This window comes from Lytechinus pictus, chromosome 3 (assembly GCF_037042905.1).
Source record: "Lytechinus pictus isolate F3 Inbred chromosome 3, Lp3.0, whole genome shotgun sequence".
Classification (NCBI taxonomy): domain Eukaryota; kingdom Metazoa; phylum Echinodermata; class Echinoidea; order Temnopleuroida; family Toxopneustidae; genus Lytechinus; species Lytechinus pictus.
The window spans coordinates 55842828-55864606 of record NC_087247.1 but is presented as its reverse complement, the minus strand read 5'-3'; the positions used below and the strand labels follow the sequence as shown (position 1 = coordinate 55864606).

General features: G+C 35.8%; 1 protein-coding gene across 1 annotated transcript; it reads left to right on the top strand.

The window, feature by feature from the left end:
• Nucleotides 1-2799: 2799 nt before the first annotated feature.
• On the top strand, nucleotides 2800-21494 carry LOC129256957 (solute carrier family 49 member 4 homolog). The gene is made up of 12 exons (XM_054895185.2): nucleotides 2800-3313; nucleotides 3922-4032; nucleotides 4259-4349; nucleotides 6656-6871; nucleotides 7590-7642; nucleotides 9300-9362; nucleotides 10772-10901; nucleotides 12392-12497; nucleotides 14672-14739; nucleotides 15361-15479; nucleotides 17386-17565; nucleotides 17969-21494. Exons 1-12 carry the CDS (start codon nucleotides 2995-2997, stop codon nucleotides 18133-18135), a joined length of 1623 nt encoding a protein of 540 aa, XP_054751160.2. The 5' UTR covers nucleotides 2800-2994; the 3' UTR covers nucleotides 18136-21494.
• The last annotated feature ends 285 nt before the right edge of the window (nucleotides 21495-21779 follow it).

Here is a 21779-nt window from a genome sequence, read left to right as displayed (position 1 = left end):
TGACAAGATTTTTCAGGGTTTCCATATTCATGGAAAATCCTGGAAAATTTTGTGGTCATGGAAAGTCAGGGAATTTGGAGAATTTGGAAAATTTGTGAAAAGGCATGGAAAGGGGATTTTGGTTATGGAAAAGTCATGGAATTGCATTTACCTTGGCTATGGTTGCTTTCCAGTTTGTCGTGTTTCGCAATTCTCATACTCTGTGATCATACTCTGCTATTATAATGATTTCCATTTTCCCTGTTTTATGACACGTCATCCCAAATTCTACATAGCTCCCGGGACATAGTTTCCAGTGGAAAGCTGAAAGGGTGTGGTGTCCCTTGCCTCCAGAGCTTTTCAATGTTATGGGGTCTACAGTCATGTAGTCTGCATACATGTACATTCTGTTTTGTTGGTGTTTTTACGTGTTTTTTTGGTCGCGCATGGTATCCACTCGTGAATGTAAGTGGCCCCTCCCCCCGGGTGAGCAGGCATGCTGGTGTGTAGGGGGGGTGGTACATGGGTGGTGGCTAGCATCGTAACATGGTACATGCAGAGTCCACATTCCTAGCTCAAAATACTCATGGACGTGAATAAATTGATCACTCCTGACATTCGATTTGGACAACCAGACTACAGCAAATTTCATATCTTTTGCAATGATATTATATAGAAGATGCCGATCAGGATGTACATTTTGTCACCAGTTTTGCTTTTTTAGTTTTCAGAGAATTTAAATTTCAAGTTTTGTACGATTTTACTCAACATTCATGGCAATTAGTTGACATTTCAAGTCACTTTTTAAACAAATATTCATTAAAAAAATGAGAAACATATTCTGAGAAGACGGGAAGAAACTTGTCGATGTTTACGTGGCCATCTTGTTCCCTTTGTTAGTATTAAGCTATGAGATGCATAGGTCGGCAGATGTCTGCGGTCCCAGAAAATACATTAATGATACAAAGTCTGATTTTCTGGTTTGATAAATATTTTGTGAACCATTATAATGGCGGCAGTGGCGGCAGCGTCAACATCAAATCTTAACCGAAGGTTAAGTTTTTGAAATGACATCATAACATAGAAAACAAAACATATGGTCCTAATTCATGAAACTTGGACATAAGGTTAATAAAGTATTACTGAACATCCTGCCTGAGTTTCAGGCCACATGACCAAGGTCCAAAGTCATTTAAGGTCAATGAACTCAGACCATGTTGGGGGAATCAACGTCAAAATCTTAACCTAAGGTTTGATTTTTGTCTCGCCCACCAGAGGTGAAGCCAAGACTTAGGGATCCAAATGTCGTGTGTCGTCCGTCCGTCACAAACCTTATGACACATAACTCCACAACCGTAAGTCAATTTTCAACCAATCTTGGATGGTAGATGGACTTGGGGGACCTTCATGTTATGCTCCAGTCGGAGGTCACATGGTGAGGTCAAAGGTTATTTTCAGGTCAATGTTAAAGTTTACATGCAAGACTCTCTTATGACACCTAACTCCGCAACCGTAAGTCAGTTTTCAACCAAACTTGGATGGTAGATGGACTTGGGGGACCTGCATGTTATGCTGGGGTCGGAGGTCACATTGTAAGGTCAAAGGTCATTTTCAGGTCAACGTTAAAGTTTACATTCAAGACTCTTATTACACCTAACTCCGCAACTGTAAGTCACTTTTCAACCAAACTTGGATGGTAGATGTACTTAGGTGACCTGCATGTTATTCTGCAGTCGGAGGTCACATGTAATTAAAGGTCAAAGGTCATTTTCAGGTCAACGTTAAAGTTTACATGCAAGACTCTCTTATGAGACCTAACTCCGTAACCGTATATCACTTTTCAACCAAACTTGGATGGTAGATGTACTTAGGCGACCTGCATGTTATGCTGCTGTCGGAGGTCACATGGTAAGGTCAAAGGTCATCTTCAGGCCAATGTAATAGTTTACATGCAAGACTCTCTTATGACACCTAACTCCGCAACCGTAAGTCACTTTTCAACCAAACTTGGATGGTAGATGTAGTTATGAGACCTGCATGTCATACTGCAGTCGGCGGTCACATGGTAAGGTCAAAGGTCATCTTCAGGTCAATGTAATAGTTTACATGCAAGACTCTTATGACACCTAACTCCGCAACCGTAAGTCACTTTTCAACCAAACTTGGATGGTAGATGTAGTTATGAGACCTGCATGTCATGCTGCAGTCGGCGGTCACATGGTAAGGTCAAAGGTCATCTTCAGGTCAATGTAAAAGTTTACATGCAAGACTCTCTTATGCCACATAAAACTCTGCAACCGTAAATCACTTTTCAACCAAACTTGGATGGTAGATGTACTTAGGGGACCTGCATACTATTGTGTTGGGAGGTCACATGGTATGGTCATAGTTGATTTTGAGGTCAACATTAAAGTTTATGTGCAAGACTCTTGTGAGGAACTGAGCTGGGGAACTGAGATGTTTCGTAATGGGGGTCCTGCGAGTGGGGCGGGCGGCTTCTGAATGAAAATTTTGTTATTCAGAGATCTAGAGAACTGAAAAAAGGGGGTCATCAAATATAATGTTGCATGGGCATCTGATTGTTTGTCTCCTTAGTTGTGGTTTGTAACTTAGTGTACGACTGAACGTTCCACAATCCATTTTGAAATCAGACCAAAAAAAGCTCCCTTTGTATGTCGAAGAAAAGCTTTTTGCAGTGCTCCACTGCTACCGCTCCCCTTAAAACTTTTAGAAGAGCTTTTATTGTTCCCCTCATAAGTATAAAATTGAGTCCCTGCAGCGTGTTTTCCAACTATCTTATATTTCTTTCTTTTCCCATAGAAACTGTTATGAAAATATCAGAGGTCCATTTAAAGAGATCAACTGTCCTCTGCCAAATTACATTAATCTTGAGAGGTGTGGATCATTTTCCAGATGTCCTGACTGAAAATGATAATTTTTTATCATCAAGTCTACATGTGTTGTTGAGTGGTTCAAAAGTAACCCAAGTAAACCAACGCAAGTCGCAAGTCAACAATGTCTGAAAGAATTAGACACAGACATAATGAGGAACATGATGAGACTGGACTCTTAACTCAAGACCTTGACCACTCTGCTGAATCACATACTCATTCTAACAATGGGGCTTTACTTGCATCCATGGAGCGCAGTTTGAATGGAGCCATTGTACATCAAGATGAGGAAGACCTCAATAATGTTCTCTTGAGCAGTAGCAGCAGGAGTCACAAGGAATATGTAGTTTATACAGAGAGGTGGTTTATACTTGCAGTGTTCTCTCTGTTGGCGCTGGTTCAGTCGTGTGGATGGAATACTTGGGGACCAATTGAAAACACTGGTGAGTTGAAAGAATGTAACCGTGGACAAATTGTGGGGGTGGAGGAGTGGGAGTTTAAACTTTTATAGGTATAGTTTATGGGTGTACTCCCAAAACTATCAAAATTAGTAAGTTCCAAAAGAGATGCTGTATTAGAAGTACTACCAAATCCAATACAAAATGTAACTTTGAATGGGTAGAAGTAGAAAAATATTGAAAATATTTATCTCCTTCTACCCCTATTGAACATATCAATGAGGATCATGATTACCATGATAATGACTGTGATGATGAATGATTATCATGATAATGAAACTACTACCTACTACTACTACTACTACTACTACTACTGCTACTGCTACTGCTGCTGCTACTGCTACTGCTACTGCTACTGCTACTGCTACTGCTACTGCTACTGCTACTGCTACTGCTACTGCTACTGCTACTGCTACTGCTACTACTACTACTGCTACTACTACTGCTACTACTACTGCTGCTACTACTGCTACGACTGCTACTACTACTACTACTACTACTACTACTACTACTTCTTCTTCTAGTAGACTAATACTGCTGGTGGATATCTACTCTTAATATCTAATGATTTGTCATATTTTTTTGTCTTGCAGCCAGTGTTGTATTGGGATGGAAGCAGAGTACTTTTGCCCTTCTTGCCAACTGGGGTGCTATTGTGTATGTCCTCACTGCATTCTTCTTTAGCTGGTTGCTACATGCAAAAGGTATATGTAGTAAGCATTTTTAATAATTCAATTCATTAAATATTTGTTGTGATGTCCATTTGAATTTTTCTTATATGTAAAAATATGTTGGTATGGGAATGTCATTGTTAACGGGAGCTCATCACTGTATTAAAGTATAAGCCCTGTTCTACATGATGTTTCACTGTATACTGTGTAAGAGAGAGTAAGAGAGGAAAGATTCTGAATCTCACTTTTCCCAGCACAGGTCTTCGTGTAGCAGTGTTGCTTGCAGCAGGTGCTCTCGTATCTGGGATGGGAATAAGATGTCTACCGGTTCCTGTTCATAGTATGATATGGTAAGGGCAAGTCGTACTGCATCTATCTTCTACTCTCCATTCATAATTTTTCCTAGCTTTATCTCCAGGCCTTGAATTTGGTGATTGGCCAATCCAATTTTCTTTAGGGCACATTAACATCACACATTGGGGAAAATAGAAAGGGGCACCAAAGATTTCCAAGGCTAATAAATGGGTCATGGAGACCCATTATAAGATCATTCATGATCATGGCCCTGGTGGTCTTTGATAAGTTTAAGCCCCATATACCACTTGTAATTCGATAGTTTTATTTGCTAGTATCTTTTGGTTGTATGCAAGGATTTAAAATAAAGAATAGCCTGATACCCTGTAACCTGTGCAATGCTTTTCTGTCACAGGAGCATTTAATGTATATGCAAATGAATTCTAGATCTTCCCACAGATATCATTTGATCTTTTAGAAGGTACATTCTCTCACAACAGTCAATTAGACTTTACCTGTACAGATCAGAGCAAATGTTGCCTTTAATAGCAAACTTAAAGGACAAGTCCACCCCAACAAAATGTTGATTTGAATAAAAAGAGAAAAATCCAACAAGCATAACACTGAAGATTTTATCAAAATCGGATGTAAAATAAGAAAGTTATGACATTTTAAAGTTTTGCTTAATTTCACAAAACAGTTATATGCACATCCTGGCTGGTATGCAAATGAGGAGACTATGACGTCATCCACTCACTATTTCTTTTGTATTTTGTTATATGAAATATGTAATATTCAAATTTTCTCCTCATTGTCAAGTGACACATCAATTAATTCCTCCGTGAACATGTGGAATTAGCATTGTTTAATACTGTATGGTTCAGTCAAGTTGGTACATATTGTCAAATCTATAAAAAATGAAATATTGTATAATTCAAACAATAAAAAACAAAAGAAATAGTGAGTGATGGACATCATCGACTGACTCACCAAGTTGTGCATATCACTGTTTTGTGAAAAATAAGCGAAACTTTAAAATGTCATAACTTTTTTATTTTACATCCGATTTTGATGAAATTTTCAGCACTATGCTAGTTTGATTTTTCTCTATTTATTCAAGTCAGCATTTTCCTGGGGTGGACTTGACCTTTAATTTAATATAGTAATTTACCTTTTTCAGAGGCACAGACCTTTAATTTGCACTTTTATCAACAAGTGAATCTTGACACAAGTACAAGTATATTCCCACTAGTTGTTTCAGGAGATATTTCTGTACACAAGTCCCATTCAGTTCAGTTTATCTGCTAATTAAATACATTTTTAGGTGAACTGGGGATCGACCTCCATGCTACGTTTATCCCATTCTCCAAGAAATTAGAAATAAGTGTTGGGTCCGAGATAGTTTCAGCCAAGACGGGACAAGACCGAGACAATTAGCGCTCGAGACCGAGACAGGGCAGAGACCCTTGTTTTCAGAATCAGCCGAGACGAGACAGAAACAGAGATAATTACCTTCGAGACCGAGACAAGACCTAGACAATGCTGCCCGAGACAGTAAACAAAACGCTAGTTATTAGGGGGGATGGGGGTCTGGCCAAGAGCCCAATCCCAAGACAATCATAAGGGGAGGGGGTGCGCCTGGCGGGAACCACTGCTCAATGTGAGTTGTGACCAGCAAAAAGTTTGATACTTTCCCAGATTAGTTTCGTGAAAATATTGTATCAACAAATACAAATTAGTTTTACGTTGGGGTGGGGAAAGGGTAAGAGGACTAGGGGAGTTGTGATTGACGTGGGGCATACATTTTCCCGCAACTACCATACTGGGGAAGGCTGGGTTTGGGGGAGGGTGTGCCACATTGTAAGGGGGTGAAAAGACTGAAATAGGGGGTAAGGGCCATGGGTAGGTAGCCACCCCAGGCCCAGCTCCCCTTAACACACACAGCTGCTCGTAGCCAACCAGCCCACCCGGTCCGTGCCGTCAATTCTGATAGAAATCCGTGAGGAGAGTGACACAAAAGCGGCACACAGTCTACCGCGTTTGTTCATAAAAAGAGATAAATCTACAGACTGTATTTCAAGGTACCCAACTCTTAATCTCTTTCTACGCCTATTTGTAACCAAATCTCAATTTAAATTCATGAAAGAAATGTGAACTTCATGTTATAGTCTAGTTTATGTTATAATCTGGGAATAACTCATCGAAGACCGAGACATTTCTGTCGAGACCGAGACGACAATTAGCGTCCAAGACTGAGATGAGACACAGAAACACTATCTTGAGACATGTCTCGAGATGAGACACGTCTTGAGACACCCAACACTGCTGACTATACATGTAGATTGTACTTTTGTCTTTACAGGACAGCTCACATTGGTCAAGTGATTATTGGGCTTTCAGCTCCTATTCTCATGGCTGGTGTGACTACTATCTCTGCTGTATGGTTTCCTACCAATGAAAGAACTACTGCCACTGCCATCTCATCTACTATGGCTTACCTTGGAGTAGCAGTATCATTTCTTATTGGACCTCAGATTGTACCTGAAATCTTGCCTGTCCACACAAACTTCAGCACAGTGTAAGTCTTAATAGGCATTACATGAAACATTCCATTCCACATCAAGCATGAGTCACAAAATCAAGCATAAAGTAATTTAAATTAAACACAAATTTGTAAGGGATTTTCGTTCAGTAGCAACTTAACTTTCTTGCAATTGATCTGTGGATTAAGTTGGTGACTTAAGCCTGAATTGTAATTGAATGTAACTTTCTTGCTACACCCATAAGACCCTGATCTCATCTAATTTCTTAAACCATTGTTGTGGAACACAGTTTGGCGATATCCAGTTTAATTTGTAATGAGAAATCTTGAAGCAGTCTTGGAAACCAGTTTGGAAATCCACCTCGCAATGTGATTTCCAAGACAAATTAAGGAAAAGGGTGAAAACAGAGTCTAAACCATGTTTTAGACATGTTGAAGATTTTCTTAAATTATATGGTAGAGTATGAATCAACTTAAGATTAAAAAGAAAAAACTTGCATTAATAATGAACAATAATGTATGCTAAAATACCTTTATTGCATGTACTGAAAATCTTAAATATAATGTAAACCCCTAGACTGCAAAATTGGTGAAGTTACATGGACATTTTTGCATGTTTACTTTCACCTTCAGCTATACTGTAAGTTCATCTAATTTTCTCAGTCATTTGATCACATAAACATAGTGATAAATTGTACAGATAGAAGTTTGTATATGTGATATAATGTACCCTCTCCAATGTTGTCTTTTATAGCTCCCCTATTGACATTGCTGCAGAAGGAGATGATATTCATGAAATTAACCCAGGTAAGACACTTAAATAACTGTTCATTCTTGGGGTTTTTTCACAAAGTTCTTAGATCATGAGTTTTATTTTGATCCAGAAATATTTGAGATTGATGTGAAAATACATTTTGAATAATGGATATTTGAGCATTATTGTTCAATATTCGAGATCTGACATTTCAAGATCAATTTTTGAAAATATGGAAATTGAACTGAGAAATAGCTAATACTGTCAGGTTTATTTGTTATTTATATGTTTTGCTTACTCTCTACAAACTAGGATACAGTGTATGTTTTTTAACTTGATGTTAAATGTCCTTATATTTCCATTTCATTTTCCATTTTGGTATACATGTACATGAATTTGTGAAAGCTTCACCAAATACGTCTTATTTGATAGAATACAGGAAGGAGAGAGAAGAGGATACTGAATCATGTGATTATGTGAACTGAAAGAATTATCTGGTTGAAACCCTGAATATTTCCTGTTTCCTGAGACTTACAAAGAAAAAACACACTAAACAAACATGTAATACATGGCCTTTGAATGAGTTGGAATAGAAAGCAAGAATACTGTAGGTCTACCTACAGTATTATGCTGTAGTACACTAGTATGCTTTTCACACTGCACTTTTTTTCCTTAACCCCGGGAAATTGGTTGGGCTAAGGGGGGGTCTTAGCCCCATCAATTTCCCGGGGTTAAGCTTAGCCCACTTCGTTTTCACACTACGTTTTAGCAAAGTGGGCTAGCACGGTAAATAGTACAGTACTATCTGGCCCTGCAAAAAAGCAGGGTTAACCGGCTTATTGTGGTGCTAGATTGTGGTGCTAGCACCACAATTGCGGTGCTAAGAGATGCAGTGTGAAACGAAACCGGGCTAAGGAAAAGTGGGGCTAAGCAATAGCCAATCACAGAAGTCGAAATTGCACGTTAATCACGCTCTGTATGGTAAAATCATCAATATTCATGAGCTGTGGGATAGTCCAGGGTTAAGGCGTTAACCCCGGCCAAGCAGATAGTATGGGGTTAAGAAAGACAGTGTGAATCCAAAAAAAGATAGTATGGGGTTAAGGATAGTCCGGGGTTAAGGATAGTATGGGGTTAAGGAAATGCAATGTGAAAAGCATATATAGGATGTTCCCTCCAGTAACTGATATACTAGTAGTCCCCTCTCTATAGAAAAGATATGAAAACTATTTTATCCTAGGAGACTAATTATACCCTGTAAGTCAGAAAACAAATGCATCTTACAAATCACCAATTTAAGGGGGAAAATATGTTATGAACCCAAAATGATTATATATGGCCTAAAAGAGTATTTTCCCCCAAATAATTTGATACCTTGTTTATATATAGGTTTATGCTTGAATAATATTCTTGGCTGCGAGGTAAATTGTGATTTGCATAAAAGTAAGACATGACTACAATTAATGAATGAATGAATTATAATAATCCAGTTGTAAACATATACCACACAAATAGTATTAAATTATTTCTGAGAAAGGTACTCTATCAGGTCGTACATGTATGTTATGTGCATTACATAATGCTTCCTTAAATTGGTGATATATGAGCAGTCAAGTATTTCTAACAGAACATATTTTCTCTTTATTACTAATCATGTATAAAATGTAGCCAATAATACTGAAAAATATACACTTATATTGTCATTTTTAGCTGATTATGACCCAGTTGAAGTTCAACAATGCCTCAGACAAATCAAGCTGCTTCTTTTCATAGGTAAGGTAAAATCATTCTGAGCATTGTACATGTAATTGGATAAAAGTCTGCCCCTTTTCTCATTAGATGATTAGAATGACAGACATTATTTCTTTGATTTGGGATATCATAAAACATATTATTAAAAACAAAAAGAAGGTGGAATGGCATATTACCTTTGATAAAATAAATAGTAAGCAACCTAGTAATGTGATAATGAACCATTAATATTTTCATTTCATTATCTTATCCAGTTTTGTACCTATAGTTGGAGTAAGATATTTAGTGATTTCCATGGAAAATTAGAAATGATTTCTTTATCTGTTTTGATATCACAAATGCATATTTAACAAAACTTGCACTCTTTGTACAAATCAGCATTTTTTGGTAGTTGTAAAGCCCTTTGTACACCTTCAAGGATGCAATACGGATCATCACGGATCTCAGTCCCTGGTGATCCGTGGTGTCAAATTGATATATTTTTAACCATTGTTGTAGTGACTACGGATTAACTGGGTATTTATACGAAAATGTACGGAAAAGTGTGGTTTCTACAAGGATAGACACGGTAGCACTAGGGATATGCTTGATAAGCTTCTGGGAGTCAACACGGAATACACAGATGTTACTGGTTCCTTACACAGACCGTCACAGTGGCTTACTGTCTCTACTGGGATATCTCTAGAGAATTGGCCAAGATTGAAGTTTCTTTCATTTTTTCAACGTCTGAAGCATGTACATACATGGCCATGAACACGGACTGTTCTTAATATACGTGAACAATTGAAAAATTTCAACCCTGGATATAGCTGGTATTAATAAGGACTCTAGGTTCTTACAAGGAGCCTCCCAGAGACATTCTATAGCTACACAGATGTGCAAGGTGGCTACAAGGATGAACACAGATGATTATCCTTCTGGGTACTCCGAGATGAAAAATTCAATATGTTCAATTTTTCTCCCGGATATGCTGGTACATCAAGGATGGCGCCGGACGAGTAGCCTGTGTGTACATGGTATCCCGGACTGTACACAGATGACCCCGGATTGACAATCCGGGACGATCTGTGTTGCATCCGTGAAGGTGTAAAACGGGCTTTAGAGCTCTATTATAATTGCAATTCCTCATGATTCGTTCTAATGTGACCAGTAAAAACTGTTTTTTCTCTCAATGACATATTATAACTTAGGCAATTCACTAATGACCACTTTTAATTTACTTGTTCAATGAGTTGACCACAGGAACCTGCTAGTCCTTTTTTAAAACTTATTGATTGTCAAAGAATTCATGTATGTTTCATAGAAATAAAATAAATAAAAAAAACTTTATGGAGCTGTGTGTATGTTATGAAGTAATGTCACTTATATGAAAAAAGGGTGCATTCTACTGTATTATTTTTTGTTTTTGTGATTTGTTTTAATCTATGTAGAGTTCATATGGACCCTTCTTCTGTTGATAGTAGCATTAATCTACTTCCCATCAGCACCTATTACACCACCTACTGCTTCAGCTATTGCTAAGAGAGAAGACATGAAAGAGGGATTACTACAAATTGTTAAGTATGCTCCCTCCTTATTATTCTTTTGATGTGACCTGACTTTCTATCTTATGATTTCTGATTTTAATATCCTGTAAACATTTAAATCCTCAGAAATGCACTTAAAAAATAATTGCCTCAAATGGGATAAATGTTAAGCAGAAATTTAAGAGTCCCCTGTGTTAGACTATGATGACATGACATTGAAAATGACAATGGCTGTGTCTATTTATATATTTAAATCTTTAAAATCTATTCATTTATATTCTCAATTGAATTCTACAATTGTAGATGTTGCTATCATGCATAGAATGCTATTTCTCCAAAATTGCTATAAATTGCTCCAAATTACAATTGTTCTAGAATGAATGCATACATTATTGATGATTATAGCAATATAGCTGAGCCTCTGGACAATGATGAATTTACAAAGTTATTATCATATCATCATTTATGTTTTCATAATTTTAGTACAATTATGCACTGAGAAGTCGGCAATATCAAAAAAATTCCATTTACTTTGATTTAACTCTGTGTTTTTCATTATTTTTCTGTACTTATTCAATTATAAGGGCAAATTTGTTAGACTCATCTTACATGCAACATTATATTTTAAAATTGAGAATGAAATGATTTGTATGAAAATAAAAAGACTATTAAAAATCTCAAATTGGTGATTTGGTGAGTAGATTGTTTTAAATCATAGGGAAACTCCCCCATTGTCATCTACTAAAAAGTAGGGACTACTCTTCCATTTGTTCCAACACTCAGTATAGGAATTAGATAAAAGTTTTACTTCAAATAGTATTTTCTTTCATAAAACAATATGCTATCTGTGTTATAGTTTTATTACTGCCACACTTATTGAACAGGCTATGGGAAGGTTGTCATAACATGTACCACTCATCACAATATCCCTACTGAAATAATCCTAGTGATCTCATTTGTATAAAAAAAAAAAAGCCATAACTTTCTTATGGCATGTTCACTTAAAAAAAAAATATTTAAAAAAAATTTCACACACATTGTATGTCCGAGGTTGAAATCTGATTATCAGGACTTTGTGGTTCTCTTGTAGGCACATATTATCCTGAGACGGCAGTCCACATGTAACGTAGATACCATTTATCTACATTTCTTCATAGACAGTCTCATTTGCAAAATGCTGTCAATATGTTTTTGTTTCTTATTAATTCCTTTGTTTATGAGAGGTGTGAGGGTTCAGATTTTTTCTGGTTTCAATTTTTTTTCAGCTAAATTTTAGCTTATTTTAGCTTATTTTTGGCTTTCCTCTGTGCAAAAAGTATGGGAGCTCTTTCTATTTCAGACTTTTTCAACACTCTTCAGTTTTTTCAGATCTTTTTATTTGTGACCACTCACACCCCTGGTTTATGTGATAATGTGATAATGGATACTACTTTATTTCTAGTTAAATTTAATCTAACAATGGGTGATAGATTCAATTATTTGAATGACAATCAATGCCTTATTACCTTTTTAAAACTCACATAGAAAGAAAGAGTTCTGGATTCCAGCCCTGATATTCGGTATGACTACAGGGTGTTTCAATAGTTGGAACACACAGCTAGTAGCTATATTTGACAACAAGGCTGATCAGGTAATTTTGAATTTAATATTCCATTTTTAATTTCATGTAGCTGGCAATAAAATTTGTGGAATGATTTCTGCAAGTTTTCATTAACGACCATATCAACAGCCTAAACAATTAAACATAATTGGAAAGATATCAACAACAGAATACAACACTGGTTTTCATGTTTTTTCACCACTTTCAAGCTTAGTACTGTACTTTAGAAACACTCAAAATTGTGATCCTTGAAAACAGGTATTATTGCATTTGTCATGGGCTCAATCATTTGCCATCATCTTATGTGAGAGAGTTGTGATTACATGCATTCAAATACAAAAGTTTAAATGCAATTTGAACAAAATGTAACATAATTATTTCCTGCTCAAATTCATGCGACCAACAGCTCTATACCATTTTTAAAACTAATTTTTATTTGTTGCCTATTTGGCACAGTTTTTCATCTATTTATTTGCATTCTAATGACAATTTTTGCCTTGTATAGCAGTACTAGCCAAATAAGCAATAAACTTAAATCACATGCATATAGCTGTAGGTTCCCATTCATTTATATTGGCAATGATATGTTTTAATGAAAATTATGAAAATGTAATTGAATTTTCTAATTTTTTATCTGAAAAACAAATTCAAACTTTCAACATACAATTTTTTTTTTCTTGTGCTGCACACAATTTTATGAGAATATATTGATTTTACACATACACATGCACACACATAAATGTTAAGAGTGACCAAGCTATCAGCACTGAAAGAGTCTGATTTTTTTTTCACACAGAATCTTCATTTTGAAAGTAATTATTCAAATTATTTTAACCATGCACGGATAATCATAAGTCAAACTGCAATTTTATTTATATGAACTATATTATTATCATGGCAATGATGATGGAAATTGATCATGAAATTACAGATATCAAAATGAAGACACAGAAGAGGAAGTAAGCTTAGTCCAAATACCCCACAGTCACACATTGATGATATCAATCTCAATTAATATGATCTATTTCTATTGATTTCTGCTTACATTGTTGATCTGATTATCTAGATTCCAAATAAGATAAAACAACATAAGAATTTATGATTCTTGATTTTGTTATCATTATTGCCTACATTTTTTTTTAAATCAGGCGATTTGTGAAAATTACAGACTGCAGTGCCAAGCTGCTGTTTTGTAAACCATATCGACTCATTTTGTGATGCTTCGTGGCACTAGCACTGCGGCTGACTTGAGCTTAGAAATTGCTTGTATTTCACAAGTTTTCAATTTTGTGCTTGATTCAAAATTCACAATAAGTAATGCACCACATATAAACATTATTCCATTTATATAAGATGACTAGCCTACATAAAATTCTCACTGGCGAGACACTATTTATCTCAGCAAAGTCATAAAAATTATATTTTTTACTAGATATAATAAAGCACCGAAGAAATAATGACTGTGTGACATCATTAGCTCCCTCATTGCATACAGGCTGGGATGTATGTAACTGCATATAAATTGATTTGTGATAATAGCTGAACATTATAAATCTCATAAGTAATCTGATTTAGAAAAATTGTTATGTATTGTTGATACTTCTCTATGAATAGTCAAATTGTTGAGTGTATTAACCTTAAACAAAAGTATTAAAAAAAAAAACTTTACTTAGATTTTAGCATATTAGAATTTAGCCTCAGATGTTCATCAAGATAAGGATGTGATAAAAATATTTGTTATAAACATTCATTTTGTTCAATGTTTCAATGATCTTTAAAAAAAAGCCTGAATCATATATGCCTTATCCTGTGTGAGATAAATTCTTGCAAAACATCTGATTGTGTTATTATTTGGAAACTTTTAGCCATAATTTTCGAACATCAGACATTTGTATTGAGCCAATTACAGATTCATCATCAATGATGCAAATTTATGGGGTTGCTATTTATTTTTCTGTGAAAAATAACATTGCTTAGTGGTGTTTAGTCCATAGTTCATAGCCCAACACATTTTCTAAGCTAAGCCAGTCGAGGTGAGGTTAATTCATACATGGTAGAATTTAATTTCTGAAATGCTTGAGTGTGGCCATACTGGCACCTGACTGCTGAGCTAAATCAGGGAAATAGTTCACCATTAATACAAGATCAGTAAGAAAAATAATTCATTAATAGCGCATGTGTTTGAATGAATTTATTATTTTCAGTCTGAATCAAGTTGGATTGGTTTCTATTCTAATTTGGCTGGTGTCATTGGAGGTATCATATTTGGCAAGTAAGTGCTGTAAATAAAGATGAATATTTATTTTCTTTATTTTACTTGTCTAGCGATTCTACCAATATTTGTTATTAAAAATGGTCCAATATCTCCATGTATTCCAATCAAGGTTATCCAGTATTATCCAAATATCTTGGAAGCAAAGCTGGCAACCATTACATTTTTTCTGTCATATGTTTTTTTTCCCAGCAAATTAAGGCAAAATGATTTCTCTTCAAAGTTTTCAGACCATTGTATCAAAACAGGTGTTATTTACCTCTTTGTCTTTGGCAGAGTCACCAAACTCTGCATGTCTGCACTTTGTTTGTGAATGCAGATTTGAAGATTAGAATTAGAATCAGTATTGGTAATAATAATATAATAATAATAATCCGTTTTTTTATATAGCGCTTAATACATCGGAACGACGTGTCTAAGCGCTTTACAGATATATTATTACCCCGGTCATCGGATTCAATCAGTCATTCCTGCACACAATGTGTGCACATCCTCCACTCCCTGGGGAGTATTCCTGGGTAATTGTGATCTGTGTGGTATTTTGTCCATCATATCCCCCTCCCCCTTCCCCTTCTCTTAAATGCTGTGCCCTAACTCTATTTTTCCTTCAAACTACCACAGGTTTGTAGATCGACTTGGTGGTAAGATGAAGGCTATTCTGATTCTTCTGATGTTTGGAGCATGTGGTGGATTTGTTTGGGTTCTTTTACTAGCCAATAGTCATATTCCATACAGTACAGGTTAGTATCACATTGTGTTTATGCTATTGTATTTCATATTATGTTCACATAATGATGTTCATGTATATCTAATTCTATCAAAAGGTAAAATAGATCCAAATCAAATGATTGGTTGAAATCTTTCCTGTGACCACTGACCAGTCATTTACTTTAGCTAACTGGTGAATTAGCTTACAATGTCATGTTTGTTCAAATGTCTTATTAGACACCTATTAGAGTATGGACAAGCCGCATGGTCGCCATATAAACTAACTTAACAAAGAAAGAAAGAGTGAAGAGGCAAGCTAAATAAACAATTTTTAACCCTAATACTCTGTCAAATTTTAGCTGGTACTTTCTAACGCCTCAATATTTCAAAACGAAATGTCATGGCTTTTTTCTCTGATTCTTCCCGCACATCTTGATACTAAATTTATGGCCAAACTTAACTAAACTAAACTGAACTGAACTGAACTTAACTGAACTGAACTGAACTGAACTGAACTAAACTAAACTAAACTAAACTAAACCCAACTAATGACTAGTTATTCTAATTCTATAATATGTTGATACAGATCCTAATCAAATGAAATCTATCACATGACCACTGACCAGTCATTTACTTTTAACTGATGAATGACTGGTACTAATGACTAGTTCTATTGACTGGTTTTGGTTTTCAGATGAGGATAATTTATCAAAAAACAATGATCTTAATCGCTGTCTTATAAAACGTATAACACACATCATTTTGCTTGGGCAAGACCCTACTTTTGTATTGCCCACCAGAGGTGAAGGCAAGACTAAGGGATCCAAATGTTGTCCGTCTGTCCGTCACATAACTCCGCAACCGTTAGTCACTTTTCAACCAAACTTGGATGGTAGATGTACTGAGGGGACCTGCATGTAATGCTGCAGATGGAGGTCACATGGTAAAGTCAAAGGTCATTTTTAGGTCAACGTTAAAGTTTATGTGCAAGACTCTCTTATGACACACAACTCCGCAACCGTACGTCACTTTTCAACCAAACTTGGATGGTAGATGTAGTTAGGGGACCTGCATGTTATGCTGCAGTCAGAGGTCCCATGGTAAGGTCAAAGATCATTTTCAGATCATTGTTATGACATAACTCCGGAACCGTTAGTCACTTTTGAACCAAACTTGGGTTGTAGCTGTACTTACGAGACCTGCATGTTATTGTGTTCAGAGTTCACATGGTAAGGTTAAAGGTCAACTTGAGGTCAACATTAAAGTTTATGTGCAAGACTCTTAAGACAAATGTTATTCCATCCCAGTTATTTTACAATGAACTTTTGATACAATTCTGTTGCGTGCCCTTGCAAATCACGATATTTCTGGTTACTTACACAAGTAGGCAAGACACAACATTGCTTATGCCTTGTGTTACTTTGAATATGCCACATACCCTTGGCTATGCCTCCATTGTGATGCATTTTGTGTTGAGTTAATCAATTAGACAGATAAAATTCATGTCTCAAACATGCCTAATTTGGGTTATGATTAATAATATTTTCTGTAATAACTTAATAAACGTGAATGGAGTGAAAGTCCTTGGTTACAGGTTGTATATTCACACCAAGTTGGTTCATTGTACTAGCCCACAATACATCTTTTTGTGTCTGCTCTTCAAGCTATGTGTCTGCTCTTCAAGCTATGAAAAGAAAAATGTAAATTAATTCGTCATTATCAAATGAAAATTCATTTGCATCAAGTCACATTGTTTACTACAGTGTGATAATAATAATAATTTGACTTATATCATGCTACTATAAGTAAATTGAAGGCATGATTGTTTGTGAATTCATATGTCCTTTACATTTGTGTTATTCATTAAAACCAGAATAATAACAAACGATTTTTAACCCTTTGTAAATTCAATATTTTATCTTCCTTTCTACACTGCAGTGTATCTGTATGCTTCAGTCATTCTATTTGCATTCTTTGTCAACTCTATGGTACCTATTATCTTTGAAGTAACAGCAGAGGGTGCTTTTCCCACAGGAGAAGAAACCAGCTGTATGTTCATGACATGGCTTGCCAATGTTACTGGTTTGATCTTCCTTCTACTTCCAATATTCATATCAAGTAAGTATACTTTTCTTTAGTTCAGAGCATCTTTTTTTTTAATATTATATGTCAACCATAACACTTACCCATATCAGAATGTATTTGTATTGTTAGTCCTGATATGTCTTTTTCGCCTTAACTAACAATATAACCATATAAACCAGGGAGGTAGTGTTTCATCAATACAACAGATATGTCATCAGTTTAGATGTGGTGACCACTTTCCTTGGTTTTGATTGGCTGAGCAGGACAGGTGTCTGACTGTTACCAAGGTAACCATTGGGTAATGACAACTTGTTAGTGCTAAAAACTTTTGTGTTATTTCCCCTGATCCTAAGTTACTACCAATTATTTTTTGCTGCACTTCTCATTGATATTTTGTATTTTCATTTTCTTTCTACTTGTTATTTGATGAATACAGTTTCTTCCTTGACTTGGTTGAACTGGGTTATGTTAGGAGCCCTTGGAATGAGTTTAGTGCTGCTACTCTTCTATAAAGAACATTACGCCAGAAAGGAATTTGATGTTACTCATCACGATGACATTGAGGAAGAGGAGTGTGATCTTAACCCAACAATACACACATAAATCACCTTCATTTCACTTAAACTCAACTCGTTCTTATGCATTAGGATATTTCCCACTGATAAGCACATAAATAAAAAAAATATAAGTAATAAATGAAAAGTAATAATAGCTATTATATAATGTTTGATAATTATGTATTATGTTGAAGTGTTGTAGTTAACTGTTCATTTCATGTAATTATCATTTTGCAGTTGAGGCTGGATTTCACAATAATACGTAATAGAAATTCAACAAAATCTATTTTGGGCCACCTTAGTTTGTCCATCTTATATTTATTCTCGCAATAATCAAAGAACCATTCCCAAATCAACTTCAAACTTGGTCCATGTATGCATTTAGGAGTGACGCTGATCAGATTAGTTTTGGGCCTTATTATGAAGCTTCAGAACAATATATGTCATTAAAAAAAATCTTTCATTGCATGCATGTATTTTCATGTGTAAATAGGAAATATTTCATGTGATCTTGAAAAAAGGTGTTTTTCTTGAGACCTTTTTGTCTCGCCTGCATAGCAGAGCGAGACTATAGGCGCCGCTTTTCCGACGGCGGCGGCGTCAACATCAAATCTTAACCTATTATATGGACCTAGTTCATGAAACTTAGACATAAGGTTAATCAAGTATTACTGAACATCCTGCCTGAGTTTCAGGTCACATGACCAAGGTCAAAGGTCATTTAGGGTCAATGAACTTAGACCATGTTGGGAAAATTATTTTCAAAATCTTAACCGAAGGTTAAGTTTTTGAAATGACATCATAACTTAGAAAGTATATGGACCTAGTTCATGAAACTTGGGCATAAGGTTAATCAAGTATTAGTGAACATTCTGCTCGAGTTTCAGGTCATGTGACCAAGGTCAAAGGTCATTTAGGGTCAATGAACTTTGGTCAAGTTGGGGGTATTTGTTGAATTACTATCATAACTTTGAAAATGTATGGATCTAGTCCATGAAACTTGGACATAAGGTTAATCAAGTATTAGTGAACATCCTGCCTGAGTTTCAGGTCACATGACCAAGGTCAAAGGTCATTTAGGGTCAATGAACTTTGGCCAAGTTGGGGGTATTTGTTGAATTACCATCATAACTTTGAAAATTTATAGATTTAGTTCATGAAACTTGGACATTAGGTTAATCAAGTACCACTGAATATCCTGTGCGAGTTTCAGGTCACATGATCATGGTCAATTGTCATTTAAGGTCAATGAACTTTGGCCGTGTTGGGGGTATATGTTAAATTACCATCCTAGCTCTGAAAGTTTATGGATCTAGTTCATAAAACTTGGACATAAGAGTAATCAAGTATCACTGAACATCCTGTACGAGTTTCAGGTCACATGACCATGGCCAAAGGTCATTAAAGGTCAATGAACTTTGGCCGTGTTGGGGGTATTTGTTGAATTACCATCCTAACTGTGAAAGTTTATGGATCTAGTTCATAAAACTGGGATATAAGAGTAATCAAGCATCACTGAACATCCCCTGTGAGTTTCAGGTCACAAAACCAAGTCAAAGGTCAGTTAAGGTCAATAAACTTAGGCCATGTTGGGGTAATTGTTGAAGTGCCATCATAACTTTGAAAGTTTATGGATAGAGTGAATGAAATGTGGACATGGGTGTAGTTGACAGTCTTAAGTCTCCGTTCAAATGTCATTTATGGTTAATGAACGTGGTATTATGTCATTATATGAATGATGTTTTTGTGAATGATTATTTTATAGTAGTTTTCAAAGTTAGCACTGCTGCTATATTAAATTGCGTAATGCAGGCGAGACTGCCAGAGGCGTTCCACTTGTTGATTTTTAGCATTGGTTGGTAAGAATTTGAAATATATATTTCCATTTTCATCCAGGTTTTAGCCATTTGAAAGACAAAAATAGCATTTTTTCCATGTTAGTGCTTTCATTATTTGATATATTGTGTATTATTAGTCTTCTATTAATGGATTTTTTCCACCCCACTTTTTATTGACTTGATTTTTGTCTCACCTGCATAGCAGAGTGAGACTATAGGCGCCGCTTTTCCGACGGCGGCGGCGACGGCGGCGGCGGCGTCAACACCAAATCTTAACCTGAGGTTAAGTTTTTGAAATGACAGCATAACTTAGAAAGTATATGGACCTAGTTCATGAAACTTGGCCATAAGGTTAATCAAGTATTACTGAACATCCTGCCTGAGTTTCATGTCACATGACCAAGGTCAAAGGTCATTTAGGGTCAATGAACTTAGACCATGTTGGGGGAATCAACATCAAAATCTTAACCTAAGGTTAAGTTTTTGAAATGTCATCATAACTTAGAAAATATATGGACCTAGTTCATGAAATTTATACATAAGGTTAATCAAGTATCACTGAACATCCTGCATGAGTTTCACGTCACATGACCAAGGTCAAAGGTCATTTAGGGTCAATGAACTTTGGCCGAATTGGGGGTATCTGTTGAATTACCATTATAACTTTGAAAGTTTATGGATCTGATTCATGAAACTTGGACATAATAGTAATCAAGTATTACTGAACATCCTGTGCAAGTTTCAGGTCACATGATCAAGGTCAAAGGTCATTTAGGGTCAATGAACTTTGGCCAAATTGGGGTATTTGTTGAATTACAGCCATAAATTTGAAAGTGTGTTGGTCTAGTTCATAAAACTTGGACATAATAGTAATCAAGTATCACTGAACATCCTGTGCGAGTTTCAGGTCACATGATCAAGGTCAAAGGTCACATGACCAAGGTCAAAGGTCATGTAAGGTCAAAGAACTTTGGCCACGTTGGGGGTATTTGTTGAATTGCCATCATATCTCTATAAGTGTATTGGTCTAGTTCATAAAACGTGGAAATAAGAGTAACCAAGTATCACTGAACATCTTGTGCGAGTTATAGTAGTTTTCAAAATCAGCACTGCTGCTATATTGAATCGCGTGATGCAGGTGAGACGGCCAGAGGCATTCCGCTTGTTAACAAATCGAAGTGTGATGGATAAAAATGATTTTGAGTGTTGTTGTGCTATAAATATGAAATGGGGCAGTGATTATTTGGTGTACTATTTGGGATGTAAACCACTAAATATATCATGTATTATAGTTGGAATTGAAGTATGCATTGTGTACAGGTTTTAGAGTTTATTTTTGCAGTATTTTTGTTTATTTTCCTCATGAACCCATAGCCATGAATTGTATTTTGCATTTTTTTTTTGGGGGGGTGCTAGTTGAATATTTTTTCCATTCATATTGTCACCCCATATTTAGAATGGCTCAGTATTCTGGTTTTGGGAAAAAGGAAGATATTTTATGTGATTATGTGCTGATTAATATAATGGTTTTATTTTGAATCTCTTATGTCACTAACTGAAAGTATTATACACCTTTGAGTAAAAGTGTTTTTAAAGGTGTACTTCAGGCTGAAAAATAATCTGATTCGAACAGAAAGTAAAATCTGACAAACTGAGCACTGAAAATTTCATTAAAATTGGACAAGGTATAACAAAGTTATAAAAAAAATTACATTATTTTTGTGAAACAGCTCTGTGCTTGTCTTCATGAAGTTGATAATGGGTTAGATGCATAAAAAGTAGCAATTGCTTTTGCTAGGCTTTTGCTTGATTCTGTATGCATAAAAATGAGCAAGCAAATGCTTTTGCTAGT

Bases quoted from the DNA above. Each gene is read 5' to 3' on its own strand.
- LOC129256957 (XM_054895185.2), top strand. From the start codon at position 2,995: ATGTCTGAAAGAATTAGACACAGACATAATGAGGAACATGATGAGACT. The intron at 7,643-9,299 runs GTAAGACACTTA...TGTCATTTTTAG, and splicing joins TATTCATGAAATTAACCCAG to CTGATTATGACCCAGTTGAA. The intron at 17,566-17,968 runs GTAAGTATACTT...TGATGAATACAG, and splicing joins ACTTCCAATATTCATATCAA to TTTCTTCCTTGACTTGGTTG.